Source organism: Pleurodeles waltl, chromosome 9, assembly GCF_031143425.1.
Source record: "Pleurodeles waltl isolate 20211129_DDA chromosome 9, aPleWal1.hap1.20221129, whole genome shotgun sequence".
NCBI classification, from domain to species: domain Eukaryota; kingdom Metazoa; phylum Chordata; class Amphibia; order Caudata; family Salamandridae; genus Pleurodeles; species Pleurodeles waltl.
In genome coordinates this window covers 822,462,851-822,482,351 of record NC_090448.1, presented here as the reverse complement: position 1 = coordinate 822,482,351, position 19,501 = coordinate 822,462,851, and the positions used below count along the sequence as shown (strand labels likewise).

Here is a 19,501-nt window from a genome sequence, read left to right as displayed (position 1 = left end):
GTTAGTATATTGCGGTACCCAGAGCTACTGACCGTGAGAATTTTTCCTCCAATCTGGGTTCCTCTTAGAGAGCACCTACTGTTTCATTAGCTAAAAAGGGCCCTACTCTGAAATCTCTGCAACCAACACTTCCATGCATGGAAGTTAAGTGACAACAGATGTATCCTTTTGACTTGCCGCCTGAAGTGGTGGTCATTTTTGCAGCCAGATACTTGTCCATGAAGTCCATCCCATTCCAGCTGGTTTGAATAGTTTGTGGCTTGGTCTCTGATTTTTCATTGCCTGAGGTATTTGTTGCCTTTGACGCCATTCATCATGCCCCCTGAGAGACCTAGAATCTAGTCCTGAAGTTCCTTATGTGCATGACATTTGAATCCATGCATGGCTGCTCGCTGTAGCTTCTGACATCAAGATAGTCTTTCTTTTGGAGTGGACTACAGGTCCTTGGTGTACAACTTCCATACACCACAGTATTCCCCAAAAACTTGATACAAAGTGTAGGAAAGTGCCCACACACACACACACACACACTTTTTGCCTGATATTGATGCTCACTTGACTGAGAGTGTACTGGTATCCTGCTAAGCAGGCCCTAGCACCTGTGTTCTTTCCCTAAAACTGTACCATTGTTCCCACAATTGGCACACGCCTGGTACACAACTAAGTCACTTGTAAAAGGTACCAGAGGTACCAAGGGTTCGGTGATCAGGAAGGGGTCCCTAACAGCTGTAGCATGTATTTTGTCACCATAAGGGACCCCTCACCAAGCACATACACACTGCCATTGCAGATTGTGTGTGCTGGTGGTGAGAAAAAGGTCAGGTTAACATGGGATCCCTCTCAGGGTGCCATGTCCACCAACCACTGCCTGTGGCATAGGTATGCCGCACCTCTAGCAGGCCTTACAGCCCTAAGGCAGGGTGCACTATACCACAGGTGAGGGAGTAGCTGCATGAGCAATATGCCCCTACAGTGTTTAAGTGCAATGTGGCCATATTAAGTACATGGGCAGGGAGTTTGTCACTACGATCTCTACAGCTCCATGATGGCTTCACTGAAGGTGGGGAAGATTGGTATGAAATGTCTCAGCACAATACACCTACACTGATGCCAGTGTTGGATTTATTGTAAAATTCACACAGAGGGCATCTTGGAGATGGAGGAACTGTAACACTTGGCTGTGAGCCTCACAGGCTCAGGCCTCCTGTTGCAGTGCCCCAGGGCACTCCAGCTAGTGGAGATGCACACCCCCCCCCCCCCCCCCCCCCCCCTGGATGTGGCAAGTCTAGCGCAGGAAACCAGGTAAAACACAGAGGTGGGACCACCCCAGCTAGGACAACCCCTAAGGTGTCTAGAGCTGAAGTGACCCCCCTCCCTGCAGAATCCTCCATCTTTGTTTGGAGGACAGGGACAAATGGGATTAGGAATGTGCCCCACCTCCCCAAAGGGAATGGGCACAGGAAGGGAGTAGCCACCCTCTGTGACAGTAGCCATTGGCTACTGCCCTCTGACCCCTGTAACCCTTCTAAATCTAGTATTTAGGGGCACCCCTGGACCTAGGTCACCAGATTCCTTGTGACCTCAAGAAGAAACGAAGACTCAAGAAGGACTGCTAAGGTGACCCCAGGAGAGAAGATTCCAGACACCAACTGACTTGGCCCCAGCACTACCGGCCTGTCTGCAGCTTCGGAATCCCTGTTATAAAAAAGTGACCTCTACAAACCCCAAGAGGACCTCCTGCCCATCAGAGGACCAAGAACTCCTGAGGACAAAGCCCCTGTCCTCAAACTCCAAAAAGGGCTCCAGAACCTCCCCGGATCTGCAAGCCCTGTCCACTCTGCACCCGACCCCCACGGCCTGAGTCCAGGTGGCCCACTAGCCCAGAGCAGTTGCCCAGGCGATTCTGACCTTGTGTCCACCCTGGGGTTGACCCCTCCTGGTCAACACGATGATGCCTGCAGCCTAAATCCCGAGGACCCCCCCCCCCCCCCCCGACTGCAAGAGAACCGGTATTACAGAAGGAATCAGGTCTGCGCCTTATGTAACATGAAACTGCATGTGAATTACATAAAATGATGCAAACTTGGAAACGCACCAATTTTCCATCAGTCCCTAATTTATAAAGACCTACTGACCCAAAAGAGTGACAACTTTGGTGAGAAAGTTTTATTTAGCTGTGTGAGCAAACAAAGGGCTGTAAAGATTACTTTGTGATGTCTGTTGCATGACAGAACTTATAAAATGCAGAGTGAATTCTCACTTTCTGGAGCTTAACTGATAGCTACTGGCATCAAGTAGAGGAAACCTTTATTTATGATTCATTTCATAGTGCCACCCATCAGAACCCTTCACTTATACTGACTTAAGACGCCCAATTCACAAAAGCACCTGTGAGTGGGTCATTACACACTGTACTACAAAAACACACTAGCCACTCAACAATTATCTGAAAGAACTGAAAAATGTTGAGGGCACTTTGAGAAGTCATGCCTTCAAAGCTTTTGACTGCTCCTAAAAATGGCCCTGTGACTCCGAGTCACTACTTGGATCTGCATTGCAGAAAACAAGGGACATTATTTTTGTCACATAATTTTTGTTGCATGTTTAAAGCCTGTTTAATAAAGTCTCCTATTAAGTGGGAGCGAGAGAGCAGCATTCTCAAACCTTTACCTTTTGTCTATTTCCTGTAATACTTGCATATAAATAATGGATAGATTGATTTTGCCAGTCTTGTAATAACCTATTTACTTGCTTTTAGTAAAGACTCACTCTTTCACTTTATAGCTGTTATGTAATTTTTAATAACTCAAATCCAAAGCTTGTTTGTGAAAGGAAAACACTGCAGTAAGTGGTGTGTTTTGTGTACAGCAGTTTGTGTTCATCTGTGTCGTGTTTGTTCCATTGTTGCTTTTTAGGCACATCATATACCGACATTTCTGTGAGTCAAAAACACAAGTTGTATTTGTATTCCTTGTGTAGTGTGAAAGTGATCCTTCACTCAACAAAAATTGTACCTTTCAACATTTTCACTGTATTTTCTTTTTCCTTAAAACACCAAAGGCTCCAACAGTAAAACACAACCTAACTAAAAATTAATTAGCAAACTGTTGGAGTTCTTGTAAGACTGGCTTTCAAACTGTAGCTTTTGCAGTATTACAGATTGGGAAGCAGAGAATGATGAAATGCTGAGGATGCAACTTGAGGCACAAGGAAGCCTTATTCTGTGCGGCTTGTGATCTTACCACATTCTGCTATTGCCAAAGTTTTGGCAGACCAGCAGGCTCTTTACTGCCTTCTAATGCGGGGAAGGGGGGCATTTTGATAGTGAATGACATCATAAAAGGCCTTGTGGCACATACCCTTGCAATAAGCCAGTCTTGACACTCTTCTGCAGCGTCAAAAGTACTGTTATGCCTGGGACTGAGGCAGAGGAGGCTGGAGCGGGAAGTAGTCTGACAGAATGGCAAACACAGTGTGCCATCAGTACTACAGGGAAGTAGCTCATGAAGCTACTGTTACACCAGCAGCATCTCTCTATCAACTCGTAATTGCCACATGATTCTGCATTTGAAAATTACTGTTTTCCCCTATCTCTCTAATTCCAGGTGCAAAATGACAGCATGAGTTCTTATAATGAAGGCCTAAGCAGGACAAACTAGTATATTACCCATTTAACATTTGTTGTTTCAACATCCAAGTTTCGAAATTTCAAAAAATCCATCTGTGGTGCATCCTTGACTTAGTTCAATTGTTTATTAGCCCTGCACGTAAATATAATTAGCTATTAGACCTTCAAGGGGCTATACAATGAAAGAAGACATGTTTGTGTGTGTTGTAGATCAATAGATACAGAGAGTTCTAGTATAAGAGCACAAAATGTGAAGGATAACAGTGCCTTTATTATATTTCTAATGTGGACTAGCATAAATCGGAAATGGATCAAACAGAAAGGTGTTTTCCAGCACTTGAGCTTTTGCAAAGACTAGCATGCTTTAATTGTAAGCCATCCCCACGCAGGGAACCTATAGTATTAATTTGTTCAACAAGAGAATTAACTTATATTGCTTTAGCCACTCACAGTATTTATTCCTTCCTCTTCATTGTGGCCAGACTTTTGCCAATTAAGAAAAGATACTCCTCCCCTGCCTTTTTTTCAGATTTTCTTTCTTTATTTTTGTACAATTGGGTGGAAGACTGCCACTGTTACGGTGGTCTTCCCCCCCCTGAAAGTTTTGCCTCATCATGTCTGATCTATTGTTGTCTATAGGACTCTGGTCACTTTACCACTTCTAATCAGTAGTAAAGTTTATGTGTCACTCCCCTAAAACATGGTACCATTGGTGTATCCACAACTGACACATTTAATTTACTTACAAGCCCATTATAAATTGCACTATATGTGCCCTGTAAATTAAATGCTACTAGGGCCCTGCAGCACTGATTTTGTCACCCGCTAAATGAAGCTCTTTAAACACGACTCTGGCCTGCCACTGGAAAGCCTGTATGTGCCGTTTTACTAGCATGTCGACTTGGCATTTAAAACCCTTTGCCAAGCCTTTAACTTACAAATAAGACATCCTTTTAAGGTAGGCCCTAGGTATCTCATAAGTCAGGGTGCAGTGTAAGTAAAAAGGAGGACATATGCTTTTTATAGAATTACATGTCCTGGTAGGGAAAAACTTCCAAATGTGTTTATAATTACTAAGAGGCCTACCCCTGTTGTAGGATAGCATTGGGGGTTCCTTAATACATCTATTAAGTGTAATTCCTGATTGAGAAGGAGTATGACTGTCATGTTTGGTACCTATGGGCTTGTAATAATAAATCCTCCTTGATGGTAAATTTGGATTTCTGATTACACATTTTAAAATGCCCCTTTTAGAAAGGTGACATTTGTCTGCTCTTAAGCCCTGTGTGACGGCATCCAGTACGCGTCTGTATTGGGTGGCAGCTGAGCTTTGCACATTCCCTCTAGACAATCACACACAAAGGGAACTAAGATGTGCCTGAAGGGCTATTCACATACTGATGGGCCATCACCAGGCTGATGGGCCATCCTGGGCAGGATGGGAGGGAGGAGCTGACACTTGCACCTTAAGAGGGCTGTGCCTGTCCTCACACAAAGAGCTGAATACCCCCGGTAGAGTGTGTCTGGAGAAAGGGCAGGAAAGGGAGGCCCTGTGTGCACGTCAAAACCCCTCTTCAAAGTCACCCCACTTTAAAGGTATCACTGGGTATAAGCACTGGACATCTGACCCTACCAGTTCAGTACACTTCTAGACCTGTGGATACTCTGCCACGAAGGGCTGGTGTGCTGCTACAAAGACTTCTACCCTGGACTGCTGCCCTGGAAGAACTGCTTTCTTGCCTGTGCTGTCCTGCTGCCCTCAGTGTCTGGGTGACCAGAACTGGACACATATCATCCCCAGAACCAAAATGACTCATGGGCTTGCTGTTCGGACGTTTCAGGACCATCAAAGACTTAATTAAACTCTGCTACAGCTTCTGGACTCTGCCAACTGTGAGTCCTATCCTGCCAAGTGATGCCAATCCAACCCTAGGCCCTTGGAAGTGGGTTCTACAGCAGTTGTCTATGGATATCCACGCATCGTGGTCACTGCACAGATTGGAACCGCTGCATTCCTCCTCAAAGCATCACCACTGCTGCTGAGGACAAGAGCATCGCAGCATCCAGTGTGCGGCTTGGAATCGACGCATAGCCTTTGCAGCACCGGCTGTGTGTCTCGACGAGGACTTGTGACCTTCACTGTAAAGGGTTCAACGGCACACATCGAGGACATCGCACCAGTGGCTGCGTGGCTCGACGACGATGCATCCTGGACGGCAGGGATTGCAACCAAAGCATTGCCTTTGCATCGCCTCCCCTGCTCCTCACATTGGATCTTCAACATTGGCGCAACCCACCCCACAGCATACTGTTTCAGCTTGGCAAAGTTGTTCACTATAGCCAGCCCATGCTCCGTCGCAGTCGGCCTGAACTCTGGACTTTACCTCGGGTGAGCGTGCCAGATAGCCCCGGTTGGCGCTATTCATATCTCGACTTCTACTTATTGGATTTTCGTTGTTTTGGTCGTGCTGTGTTCATTAAATTAAGATCTGTTTTTCTAAATTGGTGTTGAGTCTTTTTGTGGTGTTTTCACTGTTAACTGCTTTGAGTGTTTCACAAATACTTTACACATTCCATCCTAAGTTAAGCCTGTCTTCTCTGCACCAAGCTACCAGAGGATGAGCACAGGATTGTGGTTCCTACTTGGACAGGGTGCATACTTCTGCTAGCTACAGATCCAGTTTCTAACACCTATTGGCACCAAGACAGCATAAACAAAACAACAGTAACCCTTGGCCAAGGCACTTGCTACTCCCCGTCATTAGAACATATGTGTGCCTACACTTAACAGGCTTCCTCCCCCGCATTCTAGGATGCTTCCATATGTACTTCTGGTTGAGACCCATCAGGATCCCTCTCCCTGAAACCTCACCCTCAAAATACGTCCGCCCCCACTTTCTGCCATGGTCCCCACATTTTATCATACTTTCTAGGCCTGCCCCAAACCTGGTATACCATTTTTTCATATTGCATGCACCAATCTACATTAGATTCCCACCCCTTCTGCAACTCGATCGCCCCACACTCCCACAATCGAACCATATCCCTCTTCGCCACCATTAATGCAGCATTACAGAAGAGTTGGCTTCATAGCTGTTGTCTGTTAAGCAACAAATGTAAATGTACAGTAACCTCACAAATTATTCAGCAGGGAGGATTGTATGTACATTTATTAAGTTTACCACTTTACCTATAAGACTGATCGATGTAATTTGCTGCAGCGTAGATCAACTTCTGATTAACTTGTTGTCTCATCTACCCCTTACGAAATTGGGCATAGCACCAATGTGCTTGCCATGCATGGAAGTCATTTTGGCACATGGTGTCAGGCTGTTTATTGTTTGCATAAATTGCCCATGGGCCAAAAGCAACGTAACAATGAGGTCTTTACTCCTGTTTTCTTATGTTGGACACGTTATTCATGTTTACACCTCTCCATGTCAGTCTTCTGCTCTGACGGCCTCTCAAAGAAAAGTGAAATGTAATATTATAAAAGCATAAAGAGGCTGAGCTATGGTCTACAGACTTTTGACCTGTGCAAAGGCTAAAAGGGGAGGTCCAAAAAAACAGAAACAATCTGAAAATAGTGCACGGCTGATGGAATATTTTCTGGAAAGCATTGCTTGAAAGGTCTGACTGAGTTTTAGACTGTATGGCAATAATATCTGTTCAACCAACAGTTCACATGAAAATGCATTTTAAAAATGATTCGAACCTTTCCTTTTCTTGGTGTTAGTGGCCAGTGACATCTCTCTGACAGGAGGGACGGTGGTGCAACGAATTCGGCTAGCTGATGAGGTAGAAAATCCTGGTGTGGCCAGTGGGATGCTAGAGGAAGACTTGATCCAGTATTACCAGTTTTTAGCCGAAAAGGGAGATGTACAAGCACAGGTATTATATTAAACTTGTTTTTATGACTGAGACTGCTTCTAATGGGCATGTAAATAACATTCTTTGTTCCTGTTTACATCATTTGTCAACTAATTTGTATGCAAGCTCTCCTAATTGTAAAATATATTAAGCAGCTAACTGGGTGTAACTGTCCACTTCCCTCCACTCCTGGACACTTCTTGAAACATTGTTGGAAGGGATATCTGGCATATGGGAATATTTGACCAAACCTCTACTAGATGGTCCAAAAAAACATTGTTTTGTCCATCAGTTAAGCAATTTTGTGTAATCTATCAAAATAGTAAAATAATTATTTGTGATTGAGGAATCTATCCTGTAGGGATTTGTTTTTACGTGCCAACAGTCACTTTTTGCAGCTTTATTGCTACTATTTCAGTAGCCGCGGTTTTCGACAGAAGCAGAAGTAACTGTTTTCTTCTCTGCTTTCCTAAAAAAAACTCTTTGGTTAAAGTGTGTGTGTTTTTTTTTTTTTTTTTTTTTTTTTTTCCAACTGTCCTTGACACAATTTTTGCTGCAGCCTTTGCAGTGCAATTTGTATTTTGATGTTTAAAGTTTCCTGAAGGTATGCCAGTTTTTTTATACATTGTGCCTAACGTGATTGCTTCTGCAGAAGGTACCCGTTTCATTTAATGAAAACAGCAGCATCCACGATTTTCTGCTTAGTGAAGAGAACGTTGGTTTTAATTTGTTACATGTTTTTGAAGGTTTCTGATGAGTGTGCTAACATTCTAGTTGTCTTCCCCCTACCCCCCAACAACCATATATTAAACCAGCATTTTCTCTGCTACACCAATTACCATATATCACCTCCACTACCCACACTATACTGTTTACCGCACCACCAGAAAAATAAATCTGAAACAATATACTCCTAGGATAAGCCTAAAATATCGGCACACTTTTGTGTAGTTGCACAGATGCGGTTCTTATGAAAACCATCTTATGTCATTCCTCTGAAGGCGTGTATTAGAATATCTTGCCTGGCAGCTTTGTGCTGCTGTGCAAAATCTTACATATTCATCGCTGAATTTGTCAGCTTTTCCCATTTTGGAAAAAGATCAGTGTTTTTATTTTGTTTTGTTCTCGTTCAGGTTGGCCTCGGGCAGCTGCATCTTCATGGAGGACGAGGTGTTGAACAAAACCACCAGGTTTGACATTCCTGTCTTTGTCTGTCAGTGGAGGTGTTTTGAGTTTATTCACAAATGAGCACTGGAAGTGAAAGTCTGAACTTCCAGCAGGTTTCTGCCGTTTATTTCTTTTTTTAAATGTATTTCTATTGAACCATTTCAGATAATGCATTTGAGAATATCCTTTTTGCACCCGGCACGCCGTATTTCAACCCTTCAGAAATAAAACTGAGCACTGTAACAGATAAAAAGTGAAATGACGAAAACGGAATCATGTTAACATATATTTAAAACACAGCTTACATCAAATTTTAATAAACTGATGCCGTTTTCTGTACTTGATATTATATGTGTAAAATAAACTTAGCCCTTGTGAAAATCAAACAATGAGATAAATTATAGCACCGCCAACGAAGGAGGCCGATAATTTGTACAAGTAAGTTTGCATCCTTAGGATCTTCATTGATTGTCATGAACGCTAAAATTACACCTCAATGTGCAAGTGGACCAAGGAGCACTTTTAGTTTTATTTGTATTTATAAATAAATAGATAGTGCTAGCGTTCATGTGATCGGCACTCATTAAGAACCTATGAGATGTGAAATTGTTTTCCGAGTAAGGTCTGCAGGGCTCCTAATAACCAATTTCTAGGCTGCATTGCAACAGCTTGGGTGCAAAAAGGGATGAAAGTGTATGACAAGAATTTAAAAATCCAACCTCGGAGGCATACGTGGAAAGCTGAGAATTTCCTTGCCCCTTTAAGAGTCAAGATTCACCAATCCAGGTTTTTTCTGTTTTCTGTGTTTAGGATCTCGGAGCACATGTGAGATTTCACTCCTGTTTTTTCACAAAAATGTTGGTCGAATCCTCAGCCTTTTCACCTTCACTCTGCATATTTTGCATCCTAATTTTTTCTGTTTCTGATAGGATTTGCCAGTCAAATATCTTCTCTCTTAGAGAAGTTCTGCTCCTATAGGAGGGAGGAGGCTGTATCAGACCCCCATAAGGTCTGTGTAGTGTGCCTTCCAGCTTCCTGTTCTGTGAAAGAATATGATATTTGTCAAAACAGTTTCTTAAAGACCCCTCAGGTTCTGTAAAGGCATATGCATCACAGGGATGCTGCAATATATGAGAGGAGGAGAAGAAGAAAAGATTAGTCTTAAAACAAATGCTCTCATCACTCTGTGAGAGGAAGACAACACATGAAAAAGACTCCCTAAGATGGATATCCAAAGAAAGGAGACCAAAGTTAGTGACTAAAATTGCTGCACTTGCCGTGGTTCAAGATTGACATCAATAGTTTCTGTGCAGACCTGCCCCCTTTAAAGTCTGGCTCGACATCATCAACAGACTGTTATCATAGAGGGAATGCTTTTAGGTAAGGTACCTTCTGTCTTAGGAGCATTCAACTTTGAAGAGTCGCCATAGTTCATCGGCTAAAGGAAACACCAGTCAATGGTAAAAAGATAAACCTACAAGGAGTCATAATGTCTTCGTGTGTCTGTCTCTCTTTCTCCTTCGCTCTTTCTCCTTCGCTCTTTCTCTCTTTCTCCTGTAATACCCAACTCTGATATGGACCCAGACTGGCGACCTCCGACATCGTCTCCGGCACTGACCGGACAGAGACCATCCAAGTCGGAGACAGGCCCTGTAGGGAATAAGAGTGGGGCAGATCTAAGGATCCCTATAGCTATGGAGAAAGGGGATTCCTTTGCAATGGTGGTGAAGAGGGCAACTGTTGTCCTGGACCTTAGGATGCCCTAGTTGACAGTCAAGAATAACCTCTTAACAGATTTTCCTCAACCTGAGATAGAACCCACAAACCTTCCCCCCCCCCCCCACCCCCTTTTTCTTGAAGCCCTCGCTGATGTCCCGGTCTGGGCCTTGGTCAAGGACTGCACAGGGCCATTGCCTGATGCTCCTGGGGACCCAGCTCTCCTCACCCACCACTCCACCCTGGAGAACCTGGTCGTCTTGGTCTCCACCTCCAAGTTCATCATGGTAAGTTCCCACCCACACCACCGGATAAGGAATCCAAGAGGCTGCACACCTTCAGCAGGAGGATTTTTTCTTCTACAAGCTTTGCACTGCATATGTGAACATCGCGTGCCTCTTGAGGCTGGAATTCCCTCACAGTTTGAGACTCAGTTGAGCAGTTTGCTGCTTGAACACCTTGTCCCAGACTATTGCCAGTGGAAGGGACGCAGCAAAGTTCACAATATGCTGTGGACTGGATAAAAGAGACTCACTAGACAGAGCAGTTGCTTCATCGGTGGTACTTTGTCACCTCACTTGGCTAAGGTCAAGTGGCGGTTCGGGGGATGTCTAGGCATCCCTTGTAGATATGCCCCTTGACGGCACTTACCTGTTTGACGATAAGCAGATTTGATGCTCAAGAGATTTAAGGACAACAGGGCCACGGCCCGGTCGTTGGGGACTCTTCACGGCCCTATGTCAGCCCCATTCTGCCTTTCTCCCCTTCGGTGGCTACGCGACCTTCTCTCTAGCCACCCCGACAGGCAGACTTTACATGGCTTTCTTGGCTACAGATGTGGTTCTCTAAATCCTCTTCGGACACAAAGCCAGAGATCTTCTCTGCCCATCGCAACCACCCTCGGCAGCCTTCAAACCCCTTTTAATATGACCGCTCATCATAAGCAACAAGTCGACGGCTGTCTATAACCTCGGACTAATTGATGCTCTAAATCTTTCACTGTGGTTATACATTTCCATTCACAGACACCCCAACGCCCATGCCACCTGGGTTCTTCTGATTGACTGTTGAAGGACCATCTCTCTCTCTTAACATACCGGCTTTTCTGGCGAAAAGAGCTATTGAGAGGGTGCCGACATCAGAAGTAGGTTGTGGCTGCTATTCCCCCTACTTTCTGGTACCGAAGAAGGATGGAGGCCTCTGCCCTATACTAGAATACTAGATCTAGATCTACCCCCTCTCATCCGCTTCCTGAAATAGGAGAAATTCTAAATGGACACATTAGCTCAATTATTCTTTGCCCTGAACTCTAGAGACTGGAGTAGTAGCACTGGACTTGAAAGATGTATATTTCTATATATCCACCCTGCCGGCCCAAAGGTTTTATTTGCAGTTCACTGTTGCTCAAGAGCACTTTCAGTTTGCTGTGCTCCCCTTTTCAGTTTACCAGGGTCCTTCAGGTGTTCACAAAGGTGATGGCAGTGGTTGCAGCTCATCCGCATAGGTCAGGCGTTCCAGTCTTCTTCCTGCACGACTGGCTGTTGATTGCGGGCTCCCCAGGCAGTCATCGCCCATCTCTAGACTGCAGCATACCTCTTGCATCTGTTTGTTCTCTCTAAATGTGCTAGAGTCACACCTAGCCCCCCCACCCCAGGTGCTCCTTTTCATCAGAGACATTTTGAACGCAGTGCAGGTCCGTGCCTATCCTTCGGAATGGTGAGTCCAGGATATTCAGGCTATGATTCTGATGTTTCAGCCCCTATCCTGGATTCAGTGAGACTGCCTCTGAGGTTGCTGGGTCTCATGGTGTCCTGCATCCTGTTTGTAAAGCATGGCTGCTGGCACATGTGGGCTCTGCAATGGGACCTGAATTCTCAGTGGTCGCATCATCAGGTGAAACTTTTCGACCTGGTCTAGATATCGGAGGGAACTGGAAAAGTCCAGCAGTGGTGGCTGACGAACCATGATTAGATCAGCTCTCCCTTTCCCACCCAGACCTCACAGTGGTGGCAGGTGCAACCCCTTTCTTGGTTGGGGTGGGAGATGTCGAGGTCAGAGGATTCTGGTCTCCGACGAAGTATCCGTTTCAAATCAGCTTGTTGGTGCTGTAAGCTATCAGTCTGTCATTAAAAGCCTTCCTAGCCTCCACAAGGGAAGGTTAGTTCAGGTGTTCACAAACAACACTACCGCCGTGTGATATTGCAACAGAGAGGATGGGTGGGTTTGTGGACCCTTTGTCTCGAGGCCCTGAATTTCTGGACATGGCAGGAATATTTGGACTTTACCCGGTTGTACAACATGTGGTGGGCTTTCTGAACACCAGGGCGGACAGGCTGAGGCTAGCTGATCATGAATTGTGTGTCTGTTTGGAGGTGGTGCGAGGTCTCTCCTGTGGTTTGGGTGAACCATGCTTAGACATATTCACTAATGCTGAGAAATTGCAATGTCAGCACTTCTGCGCATTAGAGTTTCCAAGCTGGCTCTCGCTAGGAGACACATTTTGTTTCGAGTGGGGCTCAGGGCTGCTGTATGCCTTCCTACTGATACCACTCCTGCCTCGAGTTCTGAAAATGATCAGGAGGGGTCGGGCCCAAGTCATCCTTGTGGCTCTGGATGGGGCACAGAGTATGTTATCCCAAACCTGTGAGCATGAGTAGTAATCGGCCTCCAATCAGACTGCCCCTTTGAGAGGATCTTCTGTTACAGCAACAGGGCAGGGTGCTATACTCAAACCTGGACACATTCTGCATTTATGAATGGAGATTGAGCGGTGACCGTTTTCCATCTTCCTTCAGCGGTCTGTGAAGTTGTACTGGCAGCCTGGTGTCCTTCAGCAAAGACTGTATATGCCTGTCATTGGGACAAGTTTGTGAGTTGGTGTGTTGAAAAGGGTGTTGATCCTTTTTCTGTAACACAAAAAGATGATTGACGGAGTGCTGAACAATGCAAACACTCACCCCCCAGTCACAGATCTGGGTTTAATCCATCGTTCTTTTGCTCAAGTTAAACTCCTGTGTGCCTAACTCACTCTTGGCCTACACCAGTTAGATGTGGAGTAGTGATTCTGGGTTGGATGTGCGTGGGAAGGGTACAGTACAGGGGTAGGACAGCACAGTATGTGTGTGGTTAGGCATGTACTGGGTGTATGTATGCTTGAAAGAAATACATTAGATGAGAGATGTAGTGCTGTTCGGTACAGCGCATGCACATTTAGTGCATGCGCAATGAAAGCATTTGCCGGTTGTATGTGTCCTTTCGTGAGGTATAATACATTAAGTGCAGCGCACAAAAAGATGTGTGTATGCTAACAGTGTGTGTGTTAGCAAATAGCACCCTGGTACAGTACGCTTCAGTGCTGAACAGTGCCCACAGACTGAATGTGTGTACTGAATATATGTTTACTTGTAATGGTAAAAATGCATGTAAGTAACTGAGCTAGCTAGCAAGTGTGCTGTGAATGCAAACTGAGTAAGTGTGCCTGCAATGGTGAATTATATGAAGGACCCTGGGTTCCATTTTGGGAAGCCTAGGCCTGCCTGGTGAAGACACAAGGAGAGGAATCCCCCAGACAGATTTGTGTATTGCTGCATTACTATGAGCTGGGTGGAACGCACTAAAGGAGGGGCCTGGGCACAGGAAAGGGAAGGAGATGGGAGTTGATAAGAGAATCCTAAAGAGTAGGGCTGAGATCCCGGAATTCATCTATTGATGCACATAATCACTGTGGCTGACATTCAGGTGTGAACTCTGGTCACTCCCATGAATTGTATTATGCTTCAGTTGGCTTTCAAGCCCTGCCTGCTGTGACAGACCTTTCAGAAGGAAATGAGAAATGTTACACTTCAAAACAAGCAGAACTCCAACCCAAAACTTCATATACTCAGACCCGAGTCACATTTCGTGTCAGGAAAAGGACTATAAGAAGGGGAAGTTGAGACCCCAAAATTTGTCACCTGCTAAGCAGCCAGACAGTCTGTGGGAAAAGGGTAAGCTCTGCAAGACGTCTGCCTGTGTCCAGGACTTTGAGGCAAAGGCCTGCTAGTCTCCCTGCTAGTTGAGGGGACATCACCCAGGGAATCCAAGACCACTTGTCCTGCAGGCTGCAGCACTAGCGCTGCCTTCTTGCCAAGGCCAGTGTGCTCTGTGAGGAAGAGGAAAAAGTGGAAAGAGAGTGAGGTTCAATAGTAAGCCCTACTGTGAGGCCTCACTGTGCGTGGTTTGAGGATTTGGCTGTGCACCGATCAGGTTGTAGCCCGTGTGCAGGAGTTTGAATTTGGCGACCCCCATATGGCAGGAGACAGACACTGTGGATTTACCAAAGTGCTGAGCACCATGTGGGTCTTGGTAAGTCCATATCGCTGCGCCTCTTCTGATTTACCAAGTACCTCAGCAACCCTGTATGCCAGGAGAGACTACTGGTATCTAAGTTGCCGTCCAGGTAAAATACTGAGGCTGCGTTTAGCAGATCGAACCCGCAGAGTGAGAGAACTGCCCCCGACTGAGGAGTGCAGGAGACACTGCTCCACCCTCGCTGGGCTCCAGTCGGGAGCCGAAGATAGGATCCTCTCCCACCAACCTTGTTGGGGAAGGCTGCCCTACCCTGTATTTGCAAGTTGGGAGCTCCTACGATAACTGTAGGAGCCTGGAGCGTCGCTCAAGAGGGAGAACCTGTGCTGCCTGACGTTGCTTCTTGGGTCACGAGCAGTCTGACTTCTCCTAGCAGGATCAGAACTTGTGAGTACCCGCACCAAAGACACCCCCTGGAACTCTGAATGGTCCCGTGCTGCAGGAACAGGTAAGATGTGACCTGGGCCTGTTGGTCCCTGGGGGACTTGCTGTTAAAGGTGCTACATCGCCATAGACACTTTTGTTTAATTCCTGAAGATTCAAAGGGGAACTGTTGAGTATGGCCTATTAGTGAGCATTCCCTGGATAGGGCCACCAGTGAACTGTGAATAATACTGAGCATGTTCAAGGAAGAGGGTGCGACAGGGATTTGTAAAGCCCCAAACTCAAGGAGACTTTGTTTTTTGCTTGTGCACATCTTTATTCTTTATTTATTTGTATAAGTTAAAAATCAGGCACTACTTTTTTCTATAAAAGCAAATATTAGACTGACCATTACATTGTTTGAACTGTTTGCACCTTGAGTTATCAGTTTTGTTCACTTATCTGTATCTACCCTTCCCTCCTGAGGGAGCCTTTGACTGCTCGGCCACAGCTACCACTGAGAGTCAAGTGCATAACGGTTATTTAGCCCAGTTGCTCACAATTCATAGTAGGCCGGGCCCCAGAACTTAAGGAGTAAAAAGCCTGAACCACCACGGATGGGTCAAGTAGCCCCCGTTGCCCTCTGAAAGCGGTTCTAACTTTTGTGTGTGTGCAAACCTTATGCATTTCTGTATTCCTTTTTAAGTGGAAACATGGTAATGAGCTGCTGGGCCCATCTTCTTCTTCATGACATGCTCGGGAACACTTGGAAAAATTCCAAAATGGACTATGGGTCCATAACAAAAATGCCTAAGGCAGGAAAATGTTAGATGGGTTTTGTATAAAAGATGATAAAAAAGAAATGGAGATGCCAACTAGTCTGTGACAAGGGACAAACACATACATTTTATAATATTTTCATGATGTAATCATGGTGTAATCATCCATGGCAGTTTTGAGTGCTGTTGAAATACTAGTCCTTTTCAAGTACAATAAATGTCTGTTTTGCAAAATTAAACTTGAGTTCAGAGATAATTTTTTAATCATAAATTTCGGCTACAGGTGTGACAGTTGTCGCAAACAGCTTCCATTTTTATGTCCGTGGTGAAACCAATAAGAGTACCTGAAGACTGTTATTTTATGGCTGGGATTCAGATGAGTAATCTTTCACGGAGAGGATTTTAAAAATCTTTTAAATTTTGATTTCTTGTAGAGAGCGTTTGAGTACTTCAATCAAGCAGCTAACGCAGGAAACTCACACGCCATGGCCTTTTTAGGAAAGGTATGTAAGCACCATAAAACAACCCTGTAACCAAATTTTTGGCAAAATAATAGACTAACATGCATGGGGAGATTTTCTTTCCATGATGGATGAAAAGCCAGTACAAAGTATATGTTCTGTGTAAATATCATTTGTTTGAATAAGCAATTTCTTTTTATTGTTTTCTGCCCTTATGGCATCTTATTTAACCACTGGTGTAATAGAGAAGGTATAACACCACAGCAGATATTGACCTGATCACAAATTGGAGCATGAGTGTGCCTTAGTTTGGGGAATGCAACACTACAGACTTCAGGAGATGGTAGAAACATTAGAAAAAAACTGTACATGAGCTGATAAAGAATATGTTTTTTTTTTTGTTGCTTTGATCTACTAGACTTTCTGTTTTCATTAGTGTTAACTAGTTTTGATTGTCCTATGAATATTTCTTTTTTTTTCAGCCCAAGTTTTTAACTTATATATATATATATATATATATGGGGGAGTCTAGTTTCCGATACTATCCTTTAGATTCCCAACCCTCCTCCTGCTGCCCCTCTCTTCATTGAGCCATTTCAAGAAGATTTAGAAACTTTAAGGTGGGTGCTTAATAGTAACTGTAACAGTTTACACTGACGATGTACATTTATTTATTGTCTTGCAGAGCAACAGTTTTTATGATCATCCTAAAATCTTGGGGCAGGCATATATTACACCATTCACAGAGGTTGCTGCGAATACCTAATGGGAAGTATGCAACTTTAACATGATCTAGGACGGCTGGACCCAGTCCGCCATAGATTCCTGTTACTTCACTACAAGCACACTGGCAATTTTTCTTGGGCTTGTATAACAAATTTACTTGATTGCTTTTTTTTTAAATTATTTTTTTTATCACAGCAGTACCATGTCCATAATATAAATTTCTAATCCTAGTTTGCCTTCATTTTCTATCTGGGATGCCTAACTGTCACCAGTCTAGTGAGTGCAAAGACATATTAAAACTTTACAATGACATAAAGCAGTCATAATTTCAACAAAATAGTGAATTCAATTAACAGTTCCCATTTTTTTTAAAATCTCTTCCCTCTAAGTCATTATATTTCTGATGTCTTTGGTGTCCACGATAAGGGCAGTGAAGGAAATGGAACATTCAGAAAAATTAATATTTTGGTACTTTCAATACGTATGTTCCTTGCTTTCTGATTTACTTACTAGCTTGAAGATCATCGCGCTCTATCTAACAGATAGACACAAATATTTTCTGTCTGCTCTGTAGAATTTTCTTTAATATTCATGAGAATTCAAATAATTCCCTGCATCATGCAGAAAACCTGTAACAAAATATATTACACAGTGAGGGTCGCCATTGTGTTGTTCTGTGTAACTCAGAGTTTCCATAGGAAGAGCATATTTTGTTTTATTAATAGTTTTGGTGCTGTTGATGAATCTTCATGAAACTTTACAGAAAAAAGTTCATTCACCTCAGCTCCTTCCTGGAAAGATTTGGGGTGATAGATCAAGTGGGGTCAAAGAAAAATAGAGCGGTTCCAAATGTGCTCTCCATTAGAAATCTGTATGTAAATGCTCCTCAGAGACACTTTGAATGTGTTGCATTCATGTAGGAAGCTGGGTTCTGGTTGCAGTACCCCCCTCCTCCCAACCACACTTTTGGTCTAGTTTTTGATGCAACTTCGACTGAAGTACACTGGGTTCCTGCTAACCAGGTCCCCAGTGTTTCTTCCCTAAAACAAGATACCTGGTCATTTGATTCTCCCCCCCCCCCCCGCCCTCCCCAAGTGGCAAGGCCCTTTAGCACCTCTGTAAGTCCCTAGTAAATGGTACATCCGGTACCTAGGGCCTAGGTACTAAAGATTGTCCCTAAGAGCTTCACCATACCTTGTGCCACTCTAAGGACCCAGCACCAACCTCATGCAGATTGTCATTGCAGGATGTGTGACATTGTGCTCCCAAAAGTGAAAACATGACATGGCACGCAGCCTGTGTGCCATATGCACTAAAACACTGCATGTAATATTTGTAAGTCACCCTTACAGCAGACCTTACAACCCTAAGGCATGGCACATTATATTACATGTGTAGGCATATCTGCAAGAGCAGATATGGCTCTGCTATGTCTTTGTCGATTCTTAGACATAGTAAGTGTCAAGGGAAGCCATATTAAATACATGTGCTAGACACTGGTCAATACGAGCTCCCCAGCTACATGATGGCTTCACTGAAACTAAGGATGTTTGATATCAAACATCTTGTATTAATAAACCCTCACTGACTCCAGTGATGGATTTATTAATATATGCACCCAGAGGGCGCCTTAGAGTCCCCTGTAAACCTACCAGCTGTTGGTGGGCTCACTGACTAGTTTTAGCCAGCCTGCCACCAACAGAGGAGATTCCGACCCCCAAGGGTGAGAGCCTTTGCTCTCTGGAGGTCAGAAACCAAACCTGCTCTGCAGGTGTGTTACACACCCCTCCCAACAGGATGACCTGCAAATCTGCGTTCCAAGGCAGGAGGCTTCAAAGAAGCCCACCGCTTTTGCTATGCAAATCTAGCCTTCCTCAGTGGAAGATGTGGCCCATGTGGCACCTGGACAGGCAGGAAAATTAGCTATGCAGGAGGCGTGTTGCATTTCCAGGCTGGACATCATAACCCTAGGGTGACCAGCCTGAAACAAGCACAAACTTTGGAATTTTGCCATCTTGTGTGTGGTGGAATTAGGAATTCTGGGACAGGATGATGCCCATTCTCCATAGGAAGTGGTCATCTAGGGGGTGTAGTGACCCCGAGGGTAAGTAGCCCATTGGCTACTACGCCTCACTCCCCCTAAATTTAGTATTTGGGGGGACCCCTGATTCCAGGGCTTCAGCTCTTCGCTGGATGCAAAAGGAGTGGACAAAGAAGCCTGATGACGGAGAACTGAAGAGCACAACTGACTTGGCGCCAACCCTGCCAGCCTGCCTGCTGTACCTGACCCTAAAGGAGCAACTGTCCTGTCCTGCCACTGCAGCCTCCAAGAAACTGGGAGAGCTGCCAGTGCTTCGCACCTCTCCAAAAGAACACTCTTGGAGCAGAAGAGCTGCTTCCCTGCATCTGCAGGCAAGCAAAGAAGAACTGTGAGGATCCGGGAC

General features: G+C 44.7%; 1 protein-coding gene across 1 annotated transcript in view; it reads left to right on the top strand.

The window, feature by feature from the left end:
- Positions 1-19,501, top strand: part of SEL1L (SEL1L adaptor subunit of SYVN1 ubiquitin ligase) — a 299,522-nt gene that overhangs the window by 64,276 nt on the left and 215,745 nt on the right. Inside the window, exons 10-12 of the mRNA XM_069208115.1 lie at positions 7,365-7,519; positions 8,632-8,688; positions 16,305-16,373. Of these exons, the coding sequence (XP_069064216.1) occupies positions 7,365-7,519; positions 8,632-8,688; positions 16,305-16,373 (281 nt within the window). The remainder of the gene's footprint in view (positions 1-7,364; positions 7,520-8,631; positions 8,689-16,304; positions 16,374-19,501) is intronic.